Source organism: Alosa alosa, chromosome 13 (assembly GCF_017589495.1).
Source record: "Alosa alosa isolate M-15738 ecotype Scorff River chromosome 13, AALO_Geno_1.1, whole genome shotgun sequence".
NCBI classification, from domain to species: Eukaryota; Metazoa; Chordata; class Actinopteri; order Clupeiformes; family Clupeidae; genus Alosa; species Alosa alosa.
Window position 1 is genome coordinate 10,319,562 of NC_063201.1, and position 23,760 is coordinate 10,343,321.

At 40.8% G+C, this 23,760-nt stretch overlaps 1 protein-coding gene across 1 annotated transcript in view; it reads left to right on the forward strand.

Moving 5' to 3' along the window:
- Positions 1–608: 608 nt before the first annotated feature.
- The window catches only part of LOC125306022 (lysophosphatidylcholine acyltransferase 1), a 39,610-nt gene continuing 16,458 nt past the window's right edge, over positions 609–23,760 (forward strand). Inside the window, exons 1-3 of the mRNA XM_048261157.1 lie at positions 609–902; positions 20,351–20,490; positions 22,655–22,869. Of these exons, the coding sequence (XP_048117114.1) occupies positions 786–902; positions 20,351–20,490; positions 22,655–22,869 (472 nt within the window). The 5' untranslated portion in view covers positions 609–785. The remainder of the gene's footprint in view (positions 903–20,350; positions 20,491–22,654; positions 22,870–23,760) is intronic.

A 23,760-nucleotide genomic window follows, 5' to 3' on the forward strand; every position in this document is an offset into this window, starting at 1 on the left:
CAGAGGGGGCAGTACTCTGCACAGTCCAAAAATAAACCTTTGCTTGCTCCTGACTCCCACAGCCAAGAGCACCAACAGCGCTGAGAGGGATAAAGACATTAGCCTACTGCTCTAGTCACATCCCTTCCCCTTTCCTCCCCTCTCCTGTCCTCATTTCTTCTCTTCCTCTCTTCTCTTTATTAGACTCACCGTTTTGTTCCTTGCTGAACTTCTCTTGTATTGCCCATTCAGTTCTGAGAAATAAATGGTCATTGCTTGGTTTGATTGATTAGACCTATGTAATATTAAATAAATTGTTAAAATGCATTTGGCTTATTCTCAAAACACAATCGTCTGCCTCTGATCTCTAAAAACAAACTTGGCACATTGAATGTAACATTTGCCTGCGTGCAGTACAGTAGCCTACAGTACAGTACAGTACAGTAGCCTACAGCCTGTAACTGCAGACATACACCATCTCGGACTCGACACCACTCGGCACAGCTCGACACACCCCGACTTGGCTTGATGATGTCAGTAGACAACAGGCCTTACGCATGCGTCCTGTGCGTAAACCCGACTAGAAGGTCCTGCATCTTTACGACACATCTAACTGGACTACTGTTGCGTGCAAAGCTACCGTCAAATAGCTACATGATCCGGTTAATCCCGAAGCCATCTCTATCCCTGAAGGAAAGAAGATAACGTGTAACCTGGACTCGGCGGGAGGATACGAAATTCCCGGTTTGGATAAAGTCGCTTGGGACTGTTTCCAGCTAAAATCCGTTCCATTGGGTTTGGTAGGGATGAGATTGCCGAACTGCAGACGATGCTCAGTGGAAGGGGATGGGAAGGGACTGGCTCCCCCCGTCAGAAATCCATTTGTGCATGACTTGAAATTCACACCGCTCCAGAAGGCCCAGGTGAGCGCAAGCTATTTCAATGCCACAAACCTTTCTCTACAGGTTTGTCAAGTGGGAGGTTAGCTAGCATCTATGTATGAGATTCTGACTGGGAGCCAAGCTTAGCACTACAGGGTTTACAGAAACAGAAAGAAACAGCCAGCTAGCACAGCTAAGTTAGTCAGCTAAGATGCTGAGCTAAGCTCTCTAGGCTGTAACTTCAGTTGCTCTTACTGTACTTTAGGGTAGTGTCAGAGTTAGCTACATGCTCACTAGATAGCAATACATGTTGCACCCATGTACTCCCTTCACGGTTTAACGCGTCTAGCTGGCTAAATCGTAGCACGGTTAGCCCACCACACGTGTGTCGAAGGCATGATGGCAAACATAATGTTAGGCTATATTGAATCCTTTCGTTGGTTTCACAATTGAGGTGGGTAATTAGCCAAAGCATTTCATCCAGGTTAGTTTACTATCCGTTTTAGTAGGGTATGTTTTGTCCTCAGAGTGAAGTGGCAAATCCCTTCAGATGACAGAGAACCGTCAGATTGATGCAAATGAACGGTACCTAGCTTGCTAATAGCCATAGAGTGTACCATTATTTGTAATATTGCACATGGAGTTCATGTCTTCTCTCAAACCATAATACCTCTTACTAGGCATCATGTGTAGAGGATGAACGTTACTTTAACGTGTAAGGGTGATTTGGCTGGTGGTGATTTAAGAGGCGTGGAAACGATAAGACACACTCTGGTAACATAACGTTGTGGTTGCGTTAACGTTAATCAGCTTTGTGAAGGAGGAGAAAAGTGCTCACGGTGTACCGAGCATGTTGGCAAGGTTATCTATCTGTTTGGTATAATGGTAGTAGCGCTCACTCTTGTTAGGCTTTATTTATCTCTGTCTGTAAAGAGCAACACTTTGTTACTGTTTCTGCACTACAGTTATTGTTTCTGCACTACAATGGTACTATTACCACACTGCCCATAGCTGTACATTTGTCTGGTTCATACTAAATATCAATATTTATTCTGTTTTTTTCTTATAATATATTCTGTTATAATATTTTCGCGTGTGTGTGTATTATTCGTACTACTCTTATAATGTTACTGCTACTACACTGCACATATCTATGTTGTTCATACTACAGCCATATGTATAGTCTGCTCTTATAAGGTTACTGCTAATACACTGACATATTTAATTTACTGTAAATCACATTCTGTAAACCAACTATATTGTACTACTATCCTGTCCTGTCTATGCACCACCTGTCTACTTTGTATGTCACATTGCACTTTTCTGCTTTTTTGCACTTCTGGTTAGACGCATAAACTGCATTTCGTTGTCTTTGTACTTGTACTCTGCGCACAATGACAAAGTTGAATCTAATCTAAACAAAAGTCTAATAAAATCTAATCTTCAAGGCCCCGACCTTGAGTAATTTTGGATGAGATCCGAGAATCATAATCTTACATCTTGTTCAGATGTTAGCAGCATGTGCTAGATCCGAAATGTGGTATCAATGATTATGCTGTTCTGGCGCAATACTTTGTTGTCATCGTCCTGCTTTGACCATCCATCCATCCATCCATTCATTCGTTCATTCATCAATCCATTCATTCATTCATAGATCACACACACACACACACACGTGTATATATACATACATACATACATGTATACAAAGCATAATTTGGTAGTTTGCCCTTGAAGTCTGTTGCACTTGACTATGAGCAGCTGTTGCACTTCAGGACAGAACTTTGGGCAATAGGGACTCTGATGCAAGGAACCTTGACGGCAGCTACCATGGTAACTGGATATCGAAAAAAGCAGAGCATAGCTCTGCCTAGGTCAGTGGTTAATGTGTTCCTGACCCATGACGTCGGCACTATTGTTGGACGTTGTCATGTCCGGTGTAATAGAATTACTGTAAGCTGCAGGTGGCTATACTGAGTGCAGTAACTTGGTCTGATAGCCCTAGTGAACTTAGTAGACCTGGGGTAGTCCATCCGCAAACGGCTCCTCATAGTCCTCTAGCTGTCTGTGTGTGTGCACTGAAATGCCTCAAACTAAGCCTACAGAATTCCAGGCAATTAGCAACTAATCACGCTGGGAATTGGGCGGGCTGCTGAGCTTAGACATCAACAGCCTTGCGCCAGAATCAGATTTCACCTTTAAATGATGCATCACCCTTGTATGACCTGGTGACAGTTATAATGTGCACATCCTGTGCAGTCAGGAGATATATATATACACACACACACACACACACACACATTCACACAGCATCACATTCACACAGCATCGCACTCGCATCATTGCCTGCTAAAGGTACCTCAGGTGGGCCACAACGTGTTTGTTTGTTTATTTATTTGTTTGTTTATTTTTTTAAGTCACTCTCAGCATAGCCTTCTGTTTAGAGATCAACTGATTTTCTGTGTCATGCATGTAGGTTAAACTTAGCTTTAAAAAAATAAATAAAAAATAAAATATTTAGTCTTAAATCCCCTGAGCTTTGGTCTTTTGCACAATAGCAAAGCAGCTCAAGCATCAACCTTTTTTTATTTGGGTGCCAACTGTTACAGGAAGGCCAAGCTAGCTAATAGCGGGTGTCTGTTGCCAGAGCAGGGAGATCTGGAGAGGGCCCTCAGCATGTCGTGGGCATGAACCCAGGACTGAAGCAGAGGAGCTGGGCAACAGCCAGGAGGATCCTGGCCCTCTCTCTAGTCACTCGGTGTGTGGTTGAGAGACAGCGTTTGGTAGTGTTGCTCAGTCTCTGCTTCTGCTTGCTGCGTTCTGGCTTGTGTAGCCTAGCTGTAATAATTTCCTGCAGCGACCCTCCTCCGTGACATCCCCTCCGTGATATAGACCCTTTCAAGAGAGTTCCATTATCAGCATCATAGTTGGCCCCACAAGACTAACCTTTTTAACATTCCATATGTTATCTTAATGCAGAGGAAGTAGATTGGGACCCAAATAGAACGTTCAAGCATTGTTTTTGTTTTTATTGTTGAGAGGGTCTATATGCTGCATGACGTGGCCAGCAGTGCCCATTATGAGATGCTTTGGGCAGATTGCCCAGTTCCTTTACTTTAGGTTCTCCTTACACCTCTACATTTATTCAGTGAGTTACATATGTAAATTCTATTACAAGTGACTACATTGTCCTCGAAGCAACTTGGGGTGAAGTGCCTTGCTCAAGGGCACAACAGTGGAAACCGAGAATTGAACCCACAACTTTTCAGGCTACTGCATGCTAGCCCAGCTTAGAGTTGGTCTTGGTCTCGAGACCACTTTTACATGGTCTCGGTCTTGTCACAGTCTCGACCGCCTTTGGTCTTGGTCTTGTCTTGGTCTCGGATCCCTCGGTCTTGTCTTGGTCTTGCAGTCTCAGGTCGACATAGTGGTCGGTAGATTTGCAACAAATAATCGCCAAAAATTGAGTTGTTTAACTAAATAAATGTGACATTTAAATAACATCTGCATATCACATTGTTTTGACTTCACAGGCTTAATCTATTTCTGGCAAGGTTATAATTGTGCATCTTCAATTTCATCTACAAATTAAGGATAATTGTAATTAGTTACATATTTCCCATAGCTGTTGGAGGTGTTAGCTGTTTTATCAGATGACTTTTGGACCAGTTAGTAATATCAGTCCTCAACAGAAGACAAAGGAGTCTCAATCCTCTAATAGTGCAGTAACAGCTGTCATGCAATTGCTATACATAGTTTATCTCACCCAGTCTACGAAAACATTTACAGTGAGTGAGCTCACAGTCACACACATTCATGACATGCTCTGTCTCTGCATTGTTCTGTCTGTAGTTGAAATAATACCTTCTTAAATTGAATTCAAACTGGGACTGAACCTCTTACCCGAGTATGCTGCTCTTATTCAATTGATGCAAGTTATGGTGTAACACTAGCTCACTAGCTGTTTTTTTTTTTTTCTTTTTTGTCTTGGTCTTGACTTAGTCTGTCTTGGCCTTGGTCTCGTCTTGGTCTCGGTCTTGGTAGTGTCTTGGTCTCAGTTTAGGCGGTCTTGACTAGGTCTAGCCCAGCTCCTTAGCCACTACTCTACCACCACCCCACATGCCAAGATGCCATGCAATAAGTTGATCATGTGATTCATCTTCATGTTGATACTCTGATTAGATGCTTGTGTGTGTGTGTGTGTGTGTGTGTGTGTGTGTGTGTGTGTGTGTGTGTGTTTCCTTGAATTGGCTTCTTTGACTGTTGACCAGGTGACGTTACAATGATGGTCAAATTTATTTATTTATTTATGACACATTATTCATTCACAAAGAAAATTGGTGTCTTTAATGGTTGAATATTTCCTCATTTTTTTACTTAAGGCATTAAGATCAATTTCCAAAAGATGATTTTATATTCCTTTTTTTAGCATGGGTGCCTGTGTTGCGCGGTCTGCCCGAAATTAAGCGGTCACCCGCGGTTATGAGTCATAAACAAAATATTTTAATGATATTCGGGTCATTTGCGGGCGGGTCAGTTAAAAATAATTAAATATATATTTTCTACAAATAGGCCTACTTAAAATATCACGAGAAAGCTAGCATCAATACAGTAAAGTAAACAGTAAAGAAGCTGAAGACGCGAGTTAAAATAATAAAGACACCCCTTCAGGAAAAGCGATATAGGCTATGGGAAATATTGGGAAAAATTCTTAAAGAAGATGACAGTAGTACAAGTTATGGTCTATGTAGGCCTACTTCTTGCGAAGCCATTTAAAAGTATGACAGCCAAAACGGGCAGCCTGCAGGAATAAATGTTATGGCACAGACTACACAGCCATATCTATGTATAGGTTCGCGCATGCATAAAAGTTTATAAAAGCATTATAAACCAGTTCTTACGCTAACGTTTTGACCAGCAATGTATCTCTCTTGCCTACCTTGCCTCACCATTTCTGTTTTCGAAAGAAAGATGCATGTCCATGGCCTTCAAATCTTATCCTAGTGTTCTAATCCTTGGTGGTTGTGTGCGTGCTTGCGCTCTTATTCTCATTCTCTCTCCTGCGCAAACATTATAAGTTTCGCAAATAAATTAGTTTGTTTTACAGAAATGGCCTACTGTCACACTGCATGCAGGCTATAAACTAAAAGCACACATTTTGTAAATAAGCGGGTCGGATCGCGGGTCGGGTATAATTTTGTCCTAATTAATATTTGTGGTCCGAGTTGCGGTTGGGTTGATTAAAATATCGGGCGACCGCGGGCCGCTTGTGACCAAACCCACGCAACACTGATGGGTGCCAAACACTTTTGACTATCACTGTATGTGGTGTGAGTTCTCACACAGCCAGGGTTGCCTAAGGTCCTGTGTTACTATGGCAAGCACCACACAGCCACTGATTATTAGCCTTTAGCCACTTTGGCAGCTGGAGCCTCTATCATGCTCTCTCATCAGTTTCTTGCTCCTTGTCTCCGATGCCAGGGTGCATTGCATTTTGGTTTTGGTAAGGTCAGTTTTTTTTTTACCTGATCATTCTCTCCTGCTGAGTTCCATTGCTGCTGTTTATTGTTTAACCCTGGTGTCATCATTGATGTGATTGGAGATTTGTCTGTTTACATTTAAATAGGTTTGATTTGTTGTATTCGAGAGTCCTTAAAGGAGAAATCCTGCGAGTTTTCACATAGATCTCCATTTCTCTACATGCCCACAGAGTGTAGCACTGCAGCTGCCTGGCTACATTAGCTGCTGGCTATAGCAACTCAAGCTAGGTAAAACCGATTTTTTTCGGGGGTTTCCGTACGGAGAGTACTCGGTGACCTCGAGAAGGGGAGATCTATGTGAAAACTTGCTGGATTTCTCCTTTAAACAAAGTCTAGTTCCATGCAAAACCTCAGACCTCGCTTCCCATGTTATAAGGGAAGGATGCGAAAAGGAGTGTGTGTTGCTGAGAGGAGCATTTTGAGAAACAATGTTTGTTCACTCGGGGTAAGAGTGTGGGAATGTGCATATTACTGAGGGTAAGGTAAGATTAGGCCTCACTTAACAGAAGAGACGTATGATAAGTAAGGATGTGTGTTGCTGAAGCAAACCTTGTGAGCAAGTGTGTGTGTGTGTGTTTGTATGTATGTATCACCAGAGGGAGTGTGTCAGAAAGTCATGTGGCGCATCACATGATTAGTGCGGCCTCTGGAGCCGTCCTCATTTCCTGTTTCAGGTCTGATTGTTAACGGCTTCTACACACAGTTGCGTGCGTTGCAGTGCTGGAGACGCATCTCATTCACTTTACATGGGCTCACGTCATCCGTTGCCGAACTGAATTGTGGGTCCGTTGCGTCGCGTTTCTCCTGTCGCTCGCGTTGAGAAGTTCAGAAGTTCGTGTTGCTGCACTGACAGACGGCACCGGCCAATCAAGCCAATCGACGGACGGCATCAACCAATCAAGTTATACTTCAAGTCATTTGCATAGCTACCGTCGGGAACACCCACTGGTATGCGTTGACGCATGTCTATTCCGCACGTCAGCGTCAATTAGCAGGTTACTAGCAGTCAACTGAGCCGACATAAAGACCTGTGTTTGTGTGTGTGTGTGTGTTTTGGCAAGTCGTCCTCGGGAGGTTGTTTCAGTTCCTTAAGTCTGCTTTCACCCCTCCCTCCTCTTCTCAGATGCAGGAGACAGTCAGCTATTGATTTTTCCCACTCTTTTACTCTCTCTCTTTCTCTCCCATGTTTTTTTTTTTTTTTTTTTTTTAAATGTTTTTAGTAGTCAATTTTTTTATCGCGAGATTAACGTTTATTTTGGTGTAACAAACTTTGTAGTTTTTGCACATGCTGTTGCAACAACTAGTAACGTTAGAACAACTACAACACCACACCGATCTAGCTAGATCGGAAACTAAACAATACGCACTGACGAATGGAATGGAACAGAACATTGTATGTGCTGCATACACGCCCCCTTTTAGGGGGAAGATGACTGATATAATGGAAATCTATGCTGCATCAAAGTGGAGAGCGAAACGTGCTTATAGTAAACTTACTAAATCTTGAAACAAACATGAATAAAAGGTGTTTGTGTAAGAGTTATCTGTGTGTTTATGGGATTAATGTGACCATGTTCCTATGTTTTGCTCTTTCCAGTTCACTAACAGGGGTGTCACGAATGTATCGAGAGGCACAGTCAAACTGCCCGTGGCTGACTAATTAAGTTCAGCAAGCTTAACTTTACATGTCATAACATCAACTAAACATAAGTCACACATTCATTCTATCACTTGTAATATGAACGTAGCCCATTTCCTACAACTAGGTGAGATAATTGGCTATGTTATACTGAGGTTCCACAGTTAGCTAGCTAGCAAAGTCGCCACAATATTCTGTACAGTCTGCCGCCTTTGGTTTGGCAAGATAACCGTTTTGCATGGGATATTAGGCCTATGGTAAGTGTACATGCTAAATTTGTACAATATGTATACATGTATAATGGGGTATTGCAAACGAATAAGGTTGGTAATGTACATCGTTTCGACATGAGTAAGTTACATAAACACAATTCTTCATAACTGCTGTGTTAGTAAAATGATTGAATGTCCTGTGAATTAATAACTAGATGTAACGTCAACGTGTGATTACTAGCTGTCTTTCAATGGTATAATGTTAATGTGTTTTCCGCTAAAATGGGACGTGATGCAGATCAAATGTATCTTTATGATGATGCGCCGTTAGTTGGCTACGTAAATGCATGCTGCACACACTTGGTTGGGCTAATGAGCCGGCCAAAGAGTAGTAGCCTAGGCTGACGCATTAGTTGTGTGCCGCCAAAGATTCACCGTTGTTCTGTTATCAACATTCCTCTTTGGCTGCTACTATTTGCGATGCACTCTGCTTTTGACATTCATTTACATTAGATTCCATTCTTTACAATACAACTCCGCACACCAGCATCGCTCTTTGCAGCCGTGTAAATCACGATTCAGTTATATTTGGTCGCTGCTCCATAAAATCCATTGTTCATCCAGTGTTGCCTGTTAAAAATTTCGGCGTTGATGTGTGTGGCAAGTGACAGTGCACCATAGACTGTAGGCCTATAAAATGGCAATGCACTCATGTTGAAAAGTTCCTTATTTTTCAACTGAACTCAAAGATAATGAATATAGTATGAATATATTATTTTCTGTTTGTTATGCCCTTTATAATGTGTGTAGGCCTACATTTTGTGCATGCACTTCTGCAGTAGCATTTATTTCAGTTTATATCAGCTATATTTCTGAAGAATATATTGTGTTGCCTCAGGTCTTCTGCACATCTTTTGAAATTTGATTTGAAATAATCAAATAGACCTATGTCTTAAAGTTCAGTTAATAAACTAACTTGCTTTGCTTTCATTTAAATCCCAATCAAGATGAACAATAATTGCTTTATTGTTAATATGGACTCCTGGAAAGTTCAGAAATGCAAAATAATGATAAAATATGTGATTAATCGTGATTAACTATAGGAATTCAGCGATTAATCGTGATAAAAAAAAATTAATCGTTTGACAGCACTAATTTTTTTGTCTCACTCCTATCCTTTCTCCTTGTCTTTTGCAGTCCATGTTATCTGCAAGTTTCAGGTATCCTCCTCCTTGAACTGGAGGGTTGTTTGATGTGGATTGGTTTCATTTAAGTGTTGACATGCAACAACCCTCTCTGTCTTGGTAACTGTCCAGTGGTGTCCATCTGTGTGGCCTGGTCAGGATTAGTCTCATGGCATTGCCATTGTTCAGTGTCTTTCATAGACTGCTGCAGTCTTGTAGTGGAAGGTCTTGCATTGTCTGCACTTTATTCACAACACAAACCAATTTAGTCCTAGTGTTTAAGATCTGCAGCAGATGGGACTGGACAGACCCCGTTATCTCAATCAGCCACTGGAATTCCTACAGTGAATGCTAATGCTAATAAATTTATTTGATAAAAGCATTACTTTGGTATAACTGGACACTTGAGGAATGTATTTTTTTGTACACTTTATACTTTTTGAGATATTAACATAGATAATGTAATTCCGAGGAATTGCCAGTGCATAAAAATGCAAAACATATAACATAAAATGTGGGCAGAGGAAACAGTTGGTGGGAGTCATAGTTGATGACAACTGACAGTTGGAATGGCTGAACAGTTAAATAGTTGAGTGGTTTAAATAGTTAGATTATTTAATAGTGAATTATTGTAGTGAGGACTTTTATTTTGAAACAGTTGTGGGCAGAGGAAACAGTTGGCGGGAGTTATAGTTGATGACAACTGACAGTTGAAATTGCTGAGCAGTTACATAGTTGGATAGTTTAAGTAGTTCAATTATTTAGTACTGAATTATTAGGCCAACTCTCTCTTTGTCTCTTCAATCTACAAGGATATAAGGCACATTCCATCCAACTGTCTATCCATCCACCTTCTTCACACCATTCACTCATCCACCCATCCACCCCCCCACGGCACACACACACACAAATATAAATTTTTATAGCCTATCAAAAGTATTTGTTTTAAAATATTAATTGGTTAAAAAATACTGCTAATTTGATGCTGTTTAACAAATGTATAAATTGTGCACTGTCGCTTTAAGAACACTTCACGTTTATTTCTCAACGATCTTCCCACTCCGCTATGGTTAGTGCTGTACCTATGGCTGTGCCCTCTCACAGTTTATAAATGGTCAGTAGTGGGGACTACTGTTGCCTTCATGATTTCCTTTTAAAAGTTTCTTATAAGAAGGAGATATCAATTATCAACAATGACAAGCCAGCCGCTCTCTCTCCCTCTTGTGAGCGCAGACGTGTTCCCATTTAAATGGAGTAGCATAATGTTCAAGTTAGATCTGCTGCAAAGTGAGATAACTAAGAGTAGGCCTACCATCTCTATTTAACATGATGTTTTGACATTGACATTGTAAACATTCTCTAACGAGAGTGAAAAGTAGTTTGCAGTAAAGCTAACCAACATCGTCTCTGTCGCAGGAAAAAAATACCGAGCAGCCTGATAACCACATTAAATGCTTGGCGGGCCAGATGAAAGTGCTTGGCGGGCCGGATCCGGCCGCAGTTTGCCCACCCCTGGGCAATGAGGATAACAAAGAGAACTATGTAGTTTTGAATAGAAATGACCAGGCATTTGTGTTGCAATCTCTTGGTGAGAATAAATAGTGGCCCTCAGACTGAAAGGTCAATGTCATAGATAAAATATGCGAACGCAAGCTATGCATAAAAGGAAAAAAAAAAAAAAAACGCTTACATGGCAGTCTCCAATGGAGAGAATAGATTGTTCTCGATCATTCTTGAGGGGCCAAATACTACCATACGACCATCGGTGATGGTGTATGATTGCTCCATTGTTGCCCAAGAGTTTGTTGCTTAAATAGACCTGTAGCGTAAATTAGAGATGTGCCGATTGATGTAAATGTAAAAGTATATCAGGTTTCTAGGCCAAGTATACTTGCGTATACAAAGAATTTGGTCTCTGCATTTATCCCATCCGTGAATTAGTGAACACACAGAGCACACAGTGAACACACAGTGAGGTGAAGCACACACTAACCCGGAGCAGCTACAGCGGCGCTCAGGGAGCAGTGAGGGGTTAGCAGGGTTCCCGGGGGTCTTAAAAAGTCTTAAAGCCTAAAATTCAGAACTTTAAATTTAAGTCCTTAAAACGTCTAAAAACGGCCAGATTTTCATTCCCAGGTCTTAGAATTCATTTAGTCAGGTCTAAAAAATATTTTACCATCGTTCATTTCCAGAAACGCTGGCCGCAGAAAGTTATTACAAAGTAGCAAAAAAGTATTGAGTCGTAGCATGCAAAGCAGAGCTCTAGCGTCTTTGCTACCTTTGTAAGAAAACCAGCAGAATGCTCAGAACATTGGTTCAGTGTGTTGTAGTTCTTTCTGGGGGATATTGGTGTTGGTGCGTAGCCTACGCAGTGATAAATCTACAAATCCCGTGATAAATGCAATACCTGCCCGCAAAATAGCCTACGTCTGCGTCTCCTCAGAATTTGTTAAAGTTCGGCTACGTGTGGAAAATGGGAAAGTGAGGCCTACTTTCAACGAGACATGGCTAGATCCAGTGATGCCGCGTTACTCTATTTTGACCACTTTTTTCGGTAGCGAGTCTAACACGCTACTATTTCTAGCAATCAGATTAAAGTTACTTATCCAAGTCACTGTGCCTACTATTTTTGTCATTACCTAAGTAAAAGATATATTCTTTGCTTTTTTCTTGTCTCGGGGATTAACGCTCACGTTTTTAGCATGATGACTCACGTGTAATACCACGCAGCAACACACACATAAACAACAATAGAGGGAGGTGAGAGATGTGCATTTTAGCTATATAGTCATTATTTTGAGTTTGTGTCCGCTAAACATGATTAAGGTACATTGGTACATTGTACACTCTGTGCTGATGACAAAGTGCTGTCTAGCTAGACATCCCAAGTCTCCCGAAGTTCTGGGAGTCTCCCAATAGCGGCTTCCTGAAGCCCGCAATTAGATAAAATCTCCCGGAAACTAGAACGAACAAGAGCGCGCAAGCCAGCCCGGGAATTAAAATCGTGTGTGCATCTGAGTTTAGCGTGCACACGACGGAGAGGGAGAGAGAGAGGGGTGGTGCGTGTGTGCCTGAAGCGCATCCAAGACAGAGAGCATCCTGTTTTGCTAAATCAACCAATCAATTTTCAGTGTAGGTGGGCTTTTATCTTTTTTCTCCCGAACTAAATTAATCAGTTCAGTGTATATAGGAACAGGAACGTCATGGCAGAGTCAGTGGCCTCCAAAAAGGAACATTTAAGACCCATTTCACATCAGACTACACAAAAGTGTACCCTTGTCTCATAAGAGTAAAACATAATGATAGTATTGCACACTGCACTGTTTGTAACATTGCCCATGGCTGCAAAAGACTTGTTGAGGTGAGTTTAACAAGTGTCATTTAATTTGCTATTATTCAGGCCTATACTAGATGGCTAGTTGCCAAGGCTACATGAAAAGCCTTTTCTTTGCAAACACCGCGCTCTCCCGTTTGTTCTCTTTTTGAAAATGAAAAGCCCAAACAAATCATCACAATTTCTATCTATAGGCCTTCCTTATTTGGTGTACTGACTAGACATTATTGAACAAACATCTGAATTTCAGTATCTAAGTAGGCTAAAGGGCTACCTCCCTAAAATTACTTTTTTTTCAGGTTTGGATGTCTGCTATACATTGTTGACATTAGTGTTAAAATGCATTTCCAATAAAGTGAGTATTGGCAAAACCGGTTGTCATTTTTATGTTGAGGCGGTGGGGGGTGTTGTCGGCAGCTGCTGAAAGTAACTAATAAAGTAACTTGTAATCTAACTCAGTTACTTTACTGATTACTTGATTTTAAAAAGTAACTAAGTTACTTTTAAAGGAGTAATCAGATTACTTTTTCAAGGTAACTGTGGCAACACTGGCTAGATCACAGCGATGTCTGCTGTTGGTTACAAGTGGTACCCAGCTCCAGGTATGAGGCTCGCTGCAAACTTTACAAAAAAACTATTCAATTAGGGACTCTGGGTGTGAAGGCGCTGGAGTCACAAGCCAGAGCGTGCAGAGAAACATAAGCTAACCGCAAAATGCAAACTGTTTATCAGCACTAGCCGCTAACATCATTCGAAAGCTCCGGTTTTCCACAGTGACTTACAATGACATCAATACACATTACATTAACATTACAATGATCAGTTTATAGTAAAATCAAATAGCCTAAAAAATGCCAATATTATTAATAGAATTTAACAGAATAATAACCATAAGCATATACAAACCAGGACTCTGTGCAGAAATATGAATTAGTATTTGGTATGACAGCAGTCAGTAGCCTGTTGGCTAAGGGCCCTGTAGGGTACATTATTCACTTGACATTTTTTGACCCATGAATGCTCTTTGACGTATGCTGTGCATTTGCATGTTGATTGGAAATATACAGCCACATAGTTTGTGGGTGAGCTCTTGAACTTTCTGTGGGTGAAAAAAGTACCCTGAGCTCATGTATCTGCTGCTCATTGTACTCTTCATTTTGCTCAGATAAGAAGGGGGCATTAAGAGGATGTGTTGCACTTAGGGTTGGGCACCGAAACACGGTTCTAATATGGCACCGGTGCCGACGCAAACGGTAGTAACTGCATCGAATAACAACGCGGGATTTCGTGCCTCATTTCGGTGCTTAAATGGCGTTTTTTTTTTTTTTTTTTTTATCACGAGGCATCACTGCATGTCATGCGCCATCTCTAACGTCTTGCTCTGATAGCAACACATTCAGATACAGTTAGCTAACATAAACACTGGATGTATAAACCAGAGGGGTGCACCACACACAAGTAGACAGTGTTTGACAGCTTGCGTGAGCCCAGGTAGCTTACTTTAAAGCGATATTGCGAGCTCCTGTCAAAATCTAGCAGTGGACCTAACAGCAAAAGGCTATGAAACAACATCAACAGTAGCCTATATGTTACACAATATCCTTGCTAATGTGCTAACTGGCATTTATTTGAAATGTTATCAGCAAAGTTGTAAGGTGAAAACTTTATTTCACGGTGTGTTATAAACAACATGATGGCATGATATTAATCTTTCATGTGCATGAGGCCCATATAGCATCACAATGAATATGAAGATCATGTTAAAAGTTAGCTGGCAAAAACATAAATATGAAGGTTACATACCTGATGTCATTGAGCTGTCAAAGAGGCTACGAAACTATCTCCAGTAGCCTACGTTATCGCTAATTAAACTCAGCTGACTGGTTTTAGAGCATAGTTGCTGTTAAAATGCCTACTAGGCTAGCGCTGGGAATCTAAACACTTCAACACCGACATGTAGCCTAACATGTTAAAAACTATTGTGTGTTATGGGTTAAGACATGAAATTTCTTGAAGCATTTGGGAACACACTGAATTAACTGGAAAGTAGAGTCCCTGTTAGATTATCTTGCTTGCAAATGCCGTTGTCCATGACCTGGCAGTTCTATGGCAAGCGGTTTTAACATACCTTATGGCAAACCGCCTACACTGGGTAAACTTGAAAGCAGAGCTTACCATTGTGTGTGCATGCGTGGCAAGCTGTTTTAACATTTAAATGTATTATTCGTAGGAGCAATGAGATATTGATAGTAAATATAACAGTTCAATTTCATGTTCAAATTTGTCTTATCAATAAAAAAAAAAAGCAATTCATGCTTTAGACTATTTTAATTTAAAACATTTTAAAACAAAGTACCGGTTCAGGCACCGTTTCGGCACCGGCCCCGTTTTAAAAGTATCGATTTAGCACCGGTATCGGATAAAACCCAAACGATACCCAACCCTAGGTGCACTTCTGAGTGTGTGTGAAGCGTATGTATGTTGGTGAGTGGAGTATCTGTATGCTGAAGGTGTGTGTGTGTGAAGTGAGAGACTGCCAGGCTCTGACTTAATTCTGAAGTACAGTGTGGTAAGAGCCAGACCCTGCACTACCTCTGAAGGAACATAGCAAGAGTTAAGCTTATTGTTTAAATTAGCAAAACATCTCATTGTATCCCTCATGCAACATGCAGTTGAGCATTTCATTTTATTTAATTCATTTATTAGCTGACATTAATTTGCATTTATTATATGCCAGTGTAAACCAGCTGGCTATATTTCATCTAAATTAAAATATTAAAATATATAAAAAAAAAACTGGCCTGTGTTAGCCTTTTTCTGACACAGGCCTGGCCGTTTGATTGGTTGTGAGGTAGTTTTAGGGCTGTCAATGCCAAGTGTTGTCTTCAGGTTTTCAGAACAGAACAAAAGACTGTGTTCTTGGTATTTTTAGACCTGAATCCCCCTTACTCTCCCTGCTAGAAGAGCCTGTGACAGAGGAATCATCATCATCAGCAGCACCACCAAAATCGTCTCACTCTGAAAAGCTCAGCTTCTCGACCCTGATAGCCACAGCATTGGTAGCCAGCAGGGAGATCCCTTCCAGATAAATATTTGCACTAGATAGCTGATATCTACTCGCAGCTTTAAAGGAATACGCCACCTCTAGGTGAAATTGGGTCACTCCCCGCAGTCCCTAGAGTTGGATGAGTGAGCCAAAGTGTTTTATAGCCGACCCAGCCATTGTCCTAATCTAGAAACGGCCCGGTTAGCTTTATCTTAGCGTAGTCGCTGTAATCCGGTGATTCCAGCTAGCATGTCATTGCAAAAGTGAAGCAAATAACTCAAGATTTTTTATAATTATTTCTCGTAACCTGTACATTCACATCGAGTACAAATATCAATGCAAATTAACACGAAGGGATTTACTAGACCAATTTAGATTTGGAACTATTTTCGGGCACAGCACCGGCAAAGCACCACTGCCAGGCGCAAAGACATCACGCAGCATCTGAAAACCCTCAACTTCACGAAAAGATTGTGCTGGCTACAACTAACCTAATCAGTATTGCTCTCTTTTCTGAATAACAGATCATGTTGGTTATACGTTTAGTGGTGAGTGTCTTAAACAACAAATACGTTGTTATTGTCCAGAGGCAGCATAGATTGTGTGTGATGATGTGCTTAGACCTGCCGATAATGTCATAAATCACCTGGTGGCAGCAACGTACATCATAGTTTAGCGGAACCGATAAGCGCCGCCGTCTGCTCTGTCTTGGGAATAATTCCGCCACCTGACAGCACCTTATAGCAAAGAGCGTGCACAGCGTGAGTTAAACGACTTTGTGTGCACTCTCGTTGTCCTCCAAATAACTTCCTCCTAGTGACTGACCGCTTAGCAGAGCACTCTTACTAGTTTAAGGTAAGACGGGAGTTTTGGATTTTTAATTGAAGAAGGGCAAATATCACCTAAATTAGCCTATTTAATGTAGACCTCGTTATGGCGGATTGCACATTTTTTTCGCTCCATTTTGTACTAGAATATCTGCAGTGATAAATAGTGAGCATGTGAATAGGGGAATTTTGGATGCTATCCGGCTTGAAATTAGCCTAGAAATCTAGACGCGCCCCTAGCGGCAGCAAATTACACTTGTGAGCTCCAGAAATCAAAACTCAATCAGGCCAATGAAATCGTGTATAGAGTCGTTAGGTGGGCTTAACATAGTGATTGATGGCACAGTTGCAACGGTTTGGCTTGAATTCCCTGCTACTTGAAAACAAATAAGATGGATGTTGCTGTTGGCTTAACAGTAATGAGTTAAGCTTTTATTAAGTTGGCAAATGTTTGAACTAGCCAACTAGCTCCGCTGGTGGGAAATGCATGGGACTCATAGTGCTGCTGCTGTCCTATTGCGTGCAGAGGGAATTTGAAAGACAACTTATTATCCCGCCCCTCAGACTAAGCACTGCGAACGGTAAGTGCCCAGACCCTACATTTTAATGTGGGTCTGGCTCGTCAGGCTAGCTGGAAACAATTCTCTGACAGGGATCTAGAATACGGTCGACTAAAGAACTTTTCCCCGTGTCTTAATAATTGCCATACATCCTTTATTGACACCACACAGCCCACCATCGATGGCAGTATTTTATCCCACTCTGCACAGCACAAACACTCCATTTTAGTCGGCATGGGTTGGCACACTCCACACTCACACCACCAGTTTGTGTTTGCTCTCGTTCTCTCATCCGACTCGCCTTGACTAGTCTCAACGTCCTCTCTTCCCAGATCCAAAGCTCGCAACTCCTCTTCAGTGAACTCAGGTTCGAAAAGGTAGGGTCTTGGATCTTGGTAGTCGAAGTAATCATCTTCGTCTGTTGTGTAATCTTCCATATTCATCGCCATTAGAACTCTTAGAGAAAGCCCACCTGTCAGTGTCAGCCTAGTAGCAGGGAACTTGGTAGTCACGCTGGTGTATTGCCGGAAGTTGAGGGTTTTCAGATGCTGCGTGATGTCTTTGCGCCTGGCAGCGGTGCTTTGCCGGTGCTATGCCGGAAAATAGTTCCAAATCTAAATTGGTCTAGTAAATCCCTTCGTGTTAATTTGCATTGATATTTGTACTCGATGTGAATGTACAGGTTACGAGAAATAATTATAAAAAATCTTGAGTTATTTGCTTCACTTTTGCAACGACATGCTAGCTGGAATCGCCGGATTACAGCGACTATGCTAAACTAAACTAAAGCTAACCGGGCCGTTTCTAGATTAGGACAATGGCTGGGTCGGCTATAAAACACTTTGGCTTACTCATCCAACTCTAGGGACTGCGGGGAGTGACCCAATTTCACCTAGGGGTGGCGTATTCCTTTAAACAGTAGCATAGAGATAACCCTGATTGCTCGCACTTTGACTGCTTGTAAAAATACCTGTTTTAATCCTCCTGGTGGTCATTTTGTTCATCTTTGAGCTGTTGTTTTGTGTTAAATTGAAGTGATTTAGTTTTTCTTGTTTTTCTTAATTTTCTGTGTTGCATGCATGGTAGAGGAACCCAACTCTCCTGATTGAAATGTTTGAAAAGTTTTCTGGTATTGATAACTTTTTAAAATTGATGAACTGATGATCTGTGTACGGCTGATACATTTTGGCCAGTACCATTAAGGGGAAGCTGGTTTGACAACCTAAGCTATATGTACCCTTCTTAGGGGTGTCACGATTTTGATTTTATATCGAAATCGATTGAAGTTACATCTCAATCTCGACTTCGAACTCAAAAGTAGAATCGACAATGCAGCCACACCCCCAATGTCACGTCCAGCATGTATGCCAAGACGCACAAACGCACACACAAGTGCTGAACTGCGGCATCAACTCCTCAAATTTTAGGCTGCAGCCAGTTAAAATATACACATCAACCTGGAAGTATTTTTGACGTTCATTCACGTCAATTAACACTAACTTAGCCTACTCAACTTGTAAGTGAAAAGATGATCTAGTTACAAATCACTTTAAGGCTTAAAATGCACATTGATAAGTACATATTCTTTGAACACTAACCTTGGGTCTCTTCGGAGTGTGCTGAAACAATCAAATTATCATTCTGTGTTGTTTCATTTCACTATGTTCACGTCTCTGTTTAGCCTAATGTTTGTTCTGTTTACATTACAACCTCGCGGTTGAAACAGTTTCAAAATAAAAGCCCCCCGAAACAGAAAAGGCCCCCCAAAAAATTAACATATCAGGAATGCATTAATAGTAATATTAAAAAAGATCGAAAATCAAACCGAATTGTGACTTTAAAATCAAAAATTAAATCGAATTAAGGATTTTGAGAATTTTTTGAGATAATTACATGTTAAAAAAAAAGTTTATACTAATACAGGCGTCTCTAACTCAAATTGCCTGCCAGCCTTTTGCCAGGTTGTGTTCAATGTGCAATAGGCATGTGGGGGAAAATGGTCTCTTATCTCAAAACGATCATTAACCCCTACAAAAATATAGCTTGTGCTCATTGTAATGTAACATTAGGTGCTTTTATCAATTGAATGGAAAGCAACTCTTGCATTAGGGCACACTTGTCCATACATTTTTTATGTTCTGCCATTTTATTTGAGAATGACGTTTAGGCTTCCTCTAAATAACATGCTGTTTCCTGTGCAGACGATATTCGCAACCAGCAGCATAACCTTTAAATTTAATTTCCAAAAAACTGTGTTTAATTACTTTGGCTATTGCTTTGCTAACCAGATAACTAGTTTCATGGCTGCATCACATTTTTTTCTGGCTCTTGGGAAAAGTTCTGCTGAAATCTCTGGAGTGATGCTTTCTCTGCCTCTCATAGGCTTCTCTTCTGCATGTTTGTTGGTGTAATCTCCTTGTAAAACAGACAGGCTGTTGCCTCATTGAACTTAACGAGAAGGAATCACATTGTCCACGTTTCTTGAAACTGCCAATGATCCTGGTCATCATTTCCTTTCGCTTCAGACCAACATGTTTGCTTATAGTATAGGGGGGCATGATTAACTGATTAGTTATTGAATGTTGTAAATATTGCAATGGCAACAACACCATGCCTACCTTCAGACCGTCTTGTGACAACAGGCGTCTTCACATTATACAATTCTGTGAGTGCCTCAACCATGACCACTGGCTCACTCTTAACTCATTGAGTGCCAAAAACGTAATATTACCCTGGACTTGTAACTGGAGGGTTGCCGGTTCGAGCCCCGACCAGTGGGCCACGGCTGAAGTGCCCTTGAGCAAGGCACCTAACCCCTCACTGCTCCCCGAGCGCCGCTGTGGTTGCAGGCAGCTCACTGCGCCGGGATTAGTGTGTGCTTCACCTCACTGTGTGCTGAATGTGTTTCACTAATTCATGGATTGGGTTAAATGCAGAGACCAAATTTCCCTCACGGGATCAAAAGAGTATATATACTATACTACTACTAAGAATGAAGAAATAAATTCCCGTAATGCAGCCCCTGGGTAGTAACCCTAGGGCTGCAGAATATTTGCACAATGTAATAATAAACTGTGATTTATATTCGGGAAATTATGGTAAACACAATGCTGATGAAGTATGTTTTTGTCTGTGTTCTGTGGTACAGATTGCTGTGATGACGGTGACGCTGTTTCCTTTACGGCTTATGATGGCTGCCTTCATGATGCTGCTGGCGTGGCCGTTTGCCTTCTTTGCCACTTTGGGTCGCTCTGAGACTACCATCGAACCCCAGACCCTCTGGAGGAAGTGAGCAACACCACCTATGACCACTTCTGTGTGCATAACAATGACAAAATCACAGCGTTTTATTGCATTTTGTGTTTAGAATGTTGGCTCACATTGTTCAAGATGGTAAAGACATGTGGATTTTGTACTTGAGTCTCTTATAAACAAGTAATTTCTGTGTGCATTTACATTGACCTGCATCATGACCAGGCTTACCAATGAAGGCAGTGTGTCAGGGTTGGTGCACTCGAATCTCAAACTCAATTCAAGTCACAAACTCGGACGGAGCTAAATAGAGTTTAGACGTCCTTTTTTATACCCAGCTAGTAGTGTTAATTTCGTCAGACAAGACGAGAGGAAATATATTCGTCAACGACCTTTTTTTTCATGACTAAGACGAGACGATGACGAAACGGCAGTAATGTCCTGAAACACTGACTAAGACTATCTTAAGATGCATTATTGTTGACGAAAAAAGACAAGACTAAAAAGTTTTGCATGAAATAAAAACTAAGATAAAATCTCTCTTCATTTTCGTCTCCAAAATGAGAAGACAGAATATCAAGCTGTTACATTTTCAAAATATTCCGAATGAGTTCATGCGCAACAGCTTTCCTGTAGGCTAGTCTACGTGCTGTTGCTGCAACCCTGTGGCTGCAACACGAAACTACACGGAACAAGAAAGCTTTATGCCACAATACATACCCAGAAGTTGAAGCTTCTCTCATACAAAATAACATCCCCAGAATGTCCATACGAAAATGTTCATCATGTAATGTCAACTATTTAACTAGTTAGACTGATGAGGCAAAGTTTGCTAGAAAGTAGCCTAAGCTAATATGGAAAGTTCGCTAGCAAGTTAGCTATGGATAAGATGGAGAGTTTGTTTGGGGAATGTGTTGCGTTTGGGCGCATATCGCCATCTAGCATGGCGGAGTAAAACATTAATACTTGGGTCTATGACAGTGTTTCTCAAACTTTTTCAGACGAAGGACCACTTAACTAACCCTAGCTAAAAAAAAAAAGATTAGACCTACTTCAACAGTATATTAGTCTACACAATTGGCCTACTCACTGAACCACCTTGCTTATTGTCTTTGCACTTTGCTTATTGTGTCCGAGGATTCATACTGTATGATTTAAACTGGTATATCTTACAGTGTTGCAGAACTGTTTGGATTTACATTCAATATTGCAAACAACTCATCTATATTATAATAATACCACATACCAATATAATAATACCACACTTTGAGAAAACACTGGTCTACGAAGATCATGACAGTGGTCCAGTCAAATCTTTTACAGTCTATGGTCAAATCCCAGCCGAGCTATAACTGTAGCTCGACTTACCTGTGCATGTAAACATACTGACTGACAAAAAATCAGAATGAATAATTATACCAGACGAGTAGCCCTGTGGACAGACAATATTGTTGGAAAATTGAGATGTGTGAAACACTATTTGACTCAAATGGTAATCAGAAATAATTTGTTATTAAAAAAAAGACTAAAATGTTTTGACTAAAACTGACTAAGACTAAGATACCTTTAGTTTTCTTTTGAATAAAACTAGACTAAAATGATGAGACTTTTAGTCGACTAAAACTTGACTAACAAAAAAATGATATTTGAATGACTAATTATGACAAAGACTAAAAAGGACATTTCGTCACAAGACTAAGACTAAATTAAAAATAGGTGACAAAATTAACACTAGACTCTGCTCCAGATCTCTAAACTGTTTTAAGTGTCTTCTCGCAAGTATGTGTCCATCCACAATGTCGTGGCCATTTCCGTGACGTCAATCCAGACACATGCTATTCATATCAGTTTTATGTTTAAATCGGTTCAAAACCGTTTAAACATAAAGTAAATTAGGCATAAAATATTGAACTATAAAAAATATAGTTGCAGAAAGTAATGTAGGTTAGGAAAAGAAACTAATGTTGATTATGATAATGTAGATTGCAGAAAGTAATGTAGGTTATAACTGGCATATTTGACATATTTGTTATTTGGTAAGATGAATTGTCTGTCCTCCTATTTACACCATATACGTTCTGTCAGTTTCATTCTGCCTGAGACACACACACACACACACACACACACACACACACACACACACACACACACACACACACACACACACACAAACTCTGTCACTCACTGTGTGTATGTGCAGGTTCGTGGACGTGATGCTGAAAACCCTCATGCGGGCCATGTGGTTTTCTGGAGGCTTCCATTGGATAACGGTGAAGGGGCGCCTGGCTCCACCCAGCGAAGCGCCTATCCTCACACTGGCACCACACTCCTCCTACTTTGATGCCATTCCTGTTACAATGACGATGGCCTCCATCGTCATGAAGGCTGAGAGCAAGGACATCCCACTTTGGGGAAGTGAGTATACTGGACGCACAAAGCGCTAACTAGTCCCAAGCGTGAGTCAAATGTCTAACTTTACAGCAGAAAAGTTTGAAATGGAAGTATGAATGGGCTGAAAGTTTGAAACGAGAGAAACATGAGCAATTGCATCACTTATGGCTCTGTTTGGTGTGCAAATATAATGTTACACTTCATATTGCTTAGATTTTTTGGAAGTTAGTGAGAAATAGATACTGTACTATCCAATAACACAATTAGTGTAACAAGCAATAATGTTTGTTGTGAATTTTCAATTGTCTGTCAACCCGTTAGCCTGTTAGCTTATGTCAGGTAGCATAACAAACATGGCAGGGCCCATAGCCTTCGAACTTCGAGCTTCATGCCTGCTTTTCAGAAAAGCTATGAATGACGCCACAGAGGGTTTGTCCATTTATATTATTTATACAGTCACATGCACACACACACACATCATCTTTTCTTCTCTTTTATTTTATTTTCTTTCTCTGATTGTCTACACTCTGTAAAGTGCCATGATACAGGTGTAATGTTTTGGTGCTCTATAAGCACAATTAAATTGAAATTGAAAATTGACACACACACACACACACACACACACACACACACACACACACACACACACACTTATGCTTACACATTCCCACTCTTCATTCTCTAGTATAGAGACATAGAGAAGTTAAGCATGCATAGAGAATGCATACATTTGCATTACATTGCCCTTTATTCTTGTTGCAGATGACAAACAGAATAACTTAAAGGACCAGTATGTAGGAAATAATGGAAAATAAATTGTAACCATTCCAAAAAGTATCACCATATGTTATCAGAGAGTAAGGAAACACGATGAATTGAAGTAATGACTTATTTGACAACATTACTATAACCCGG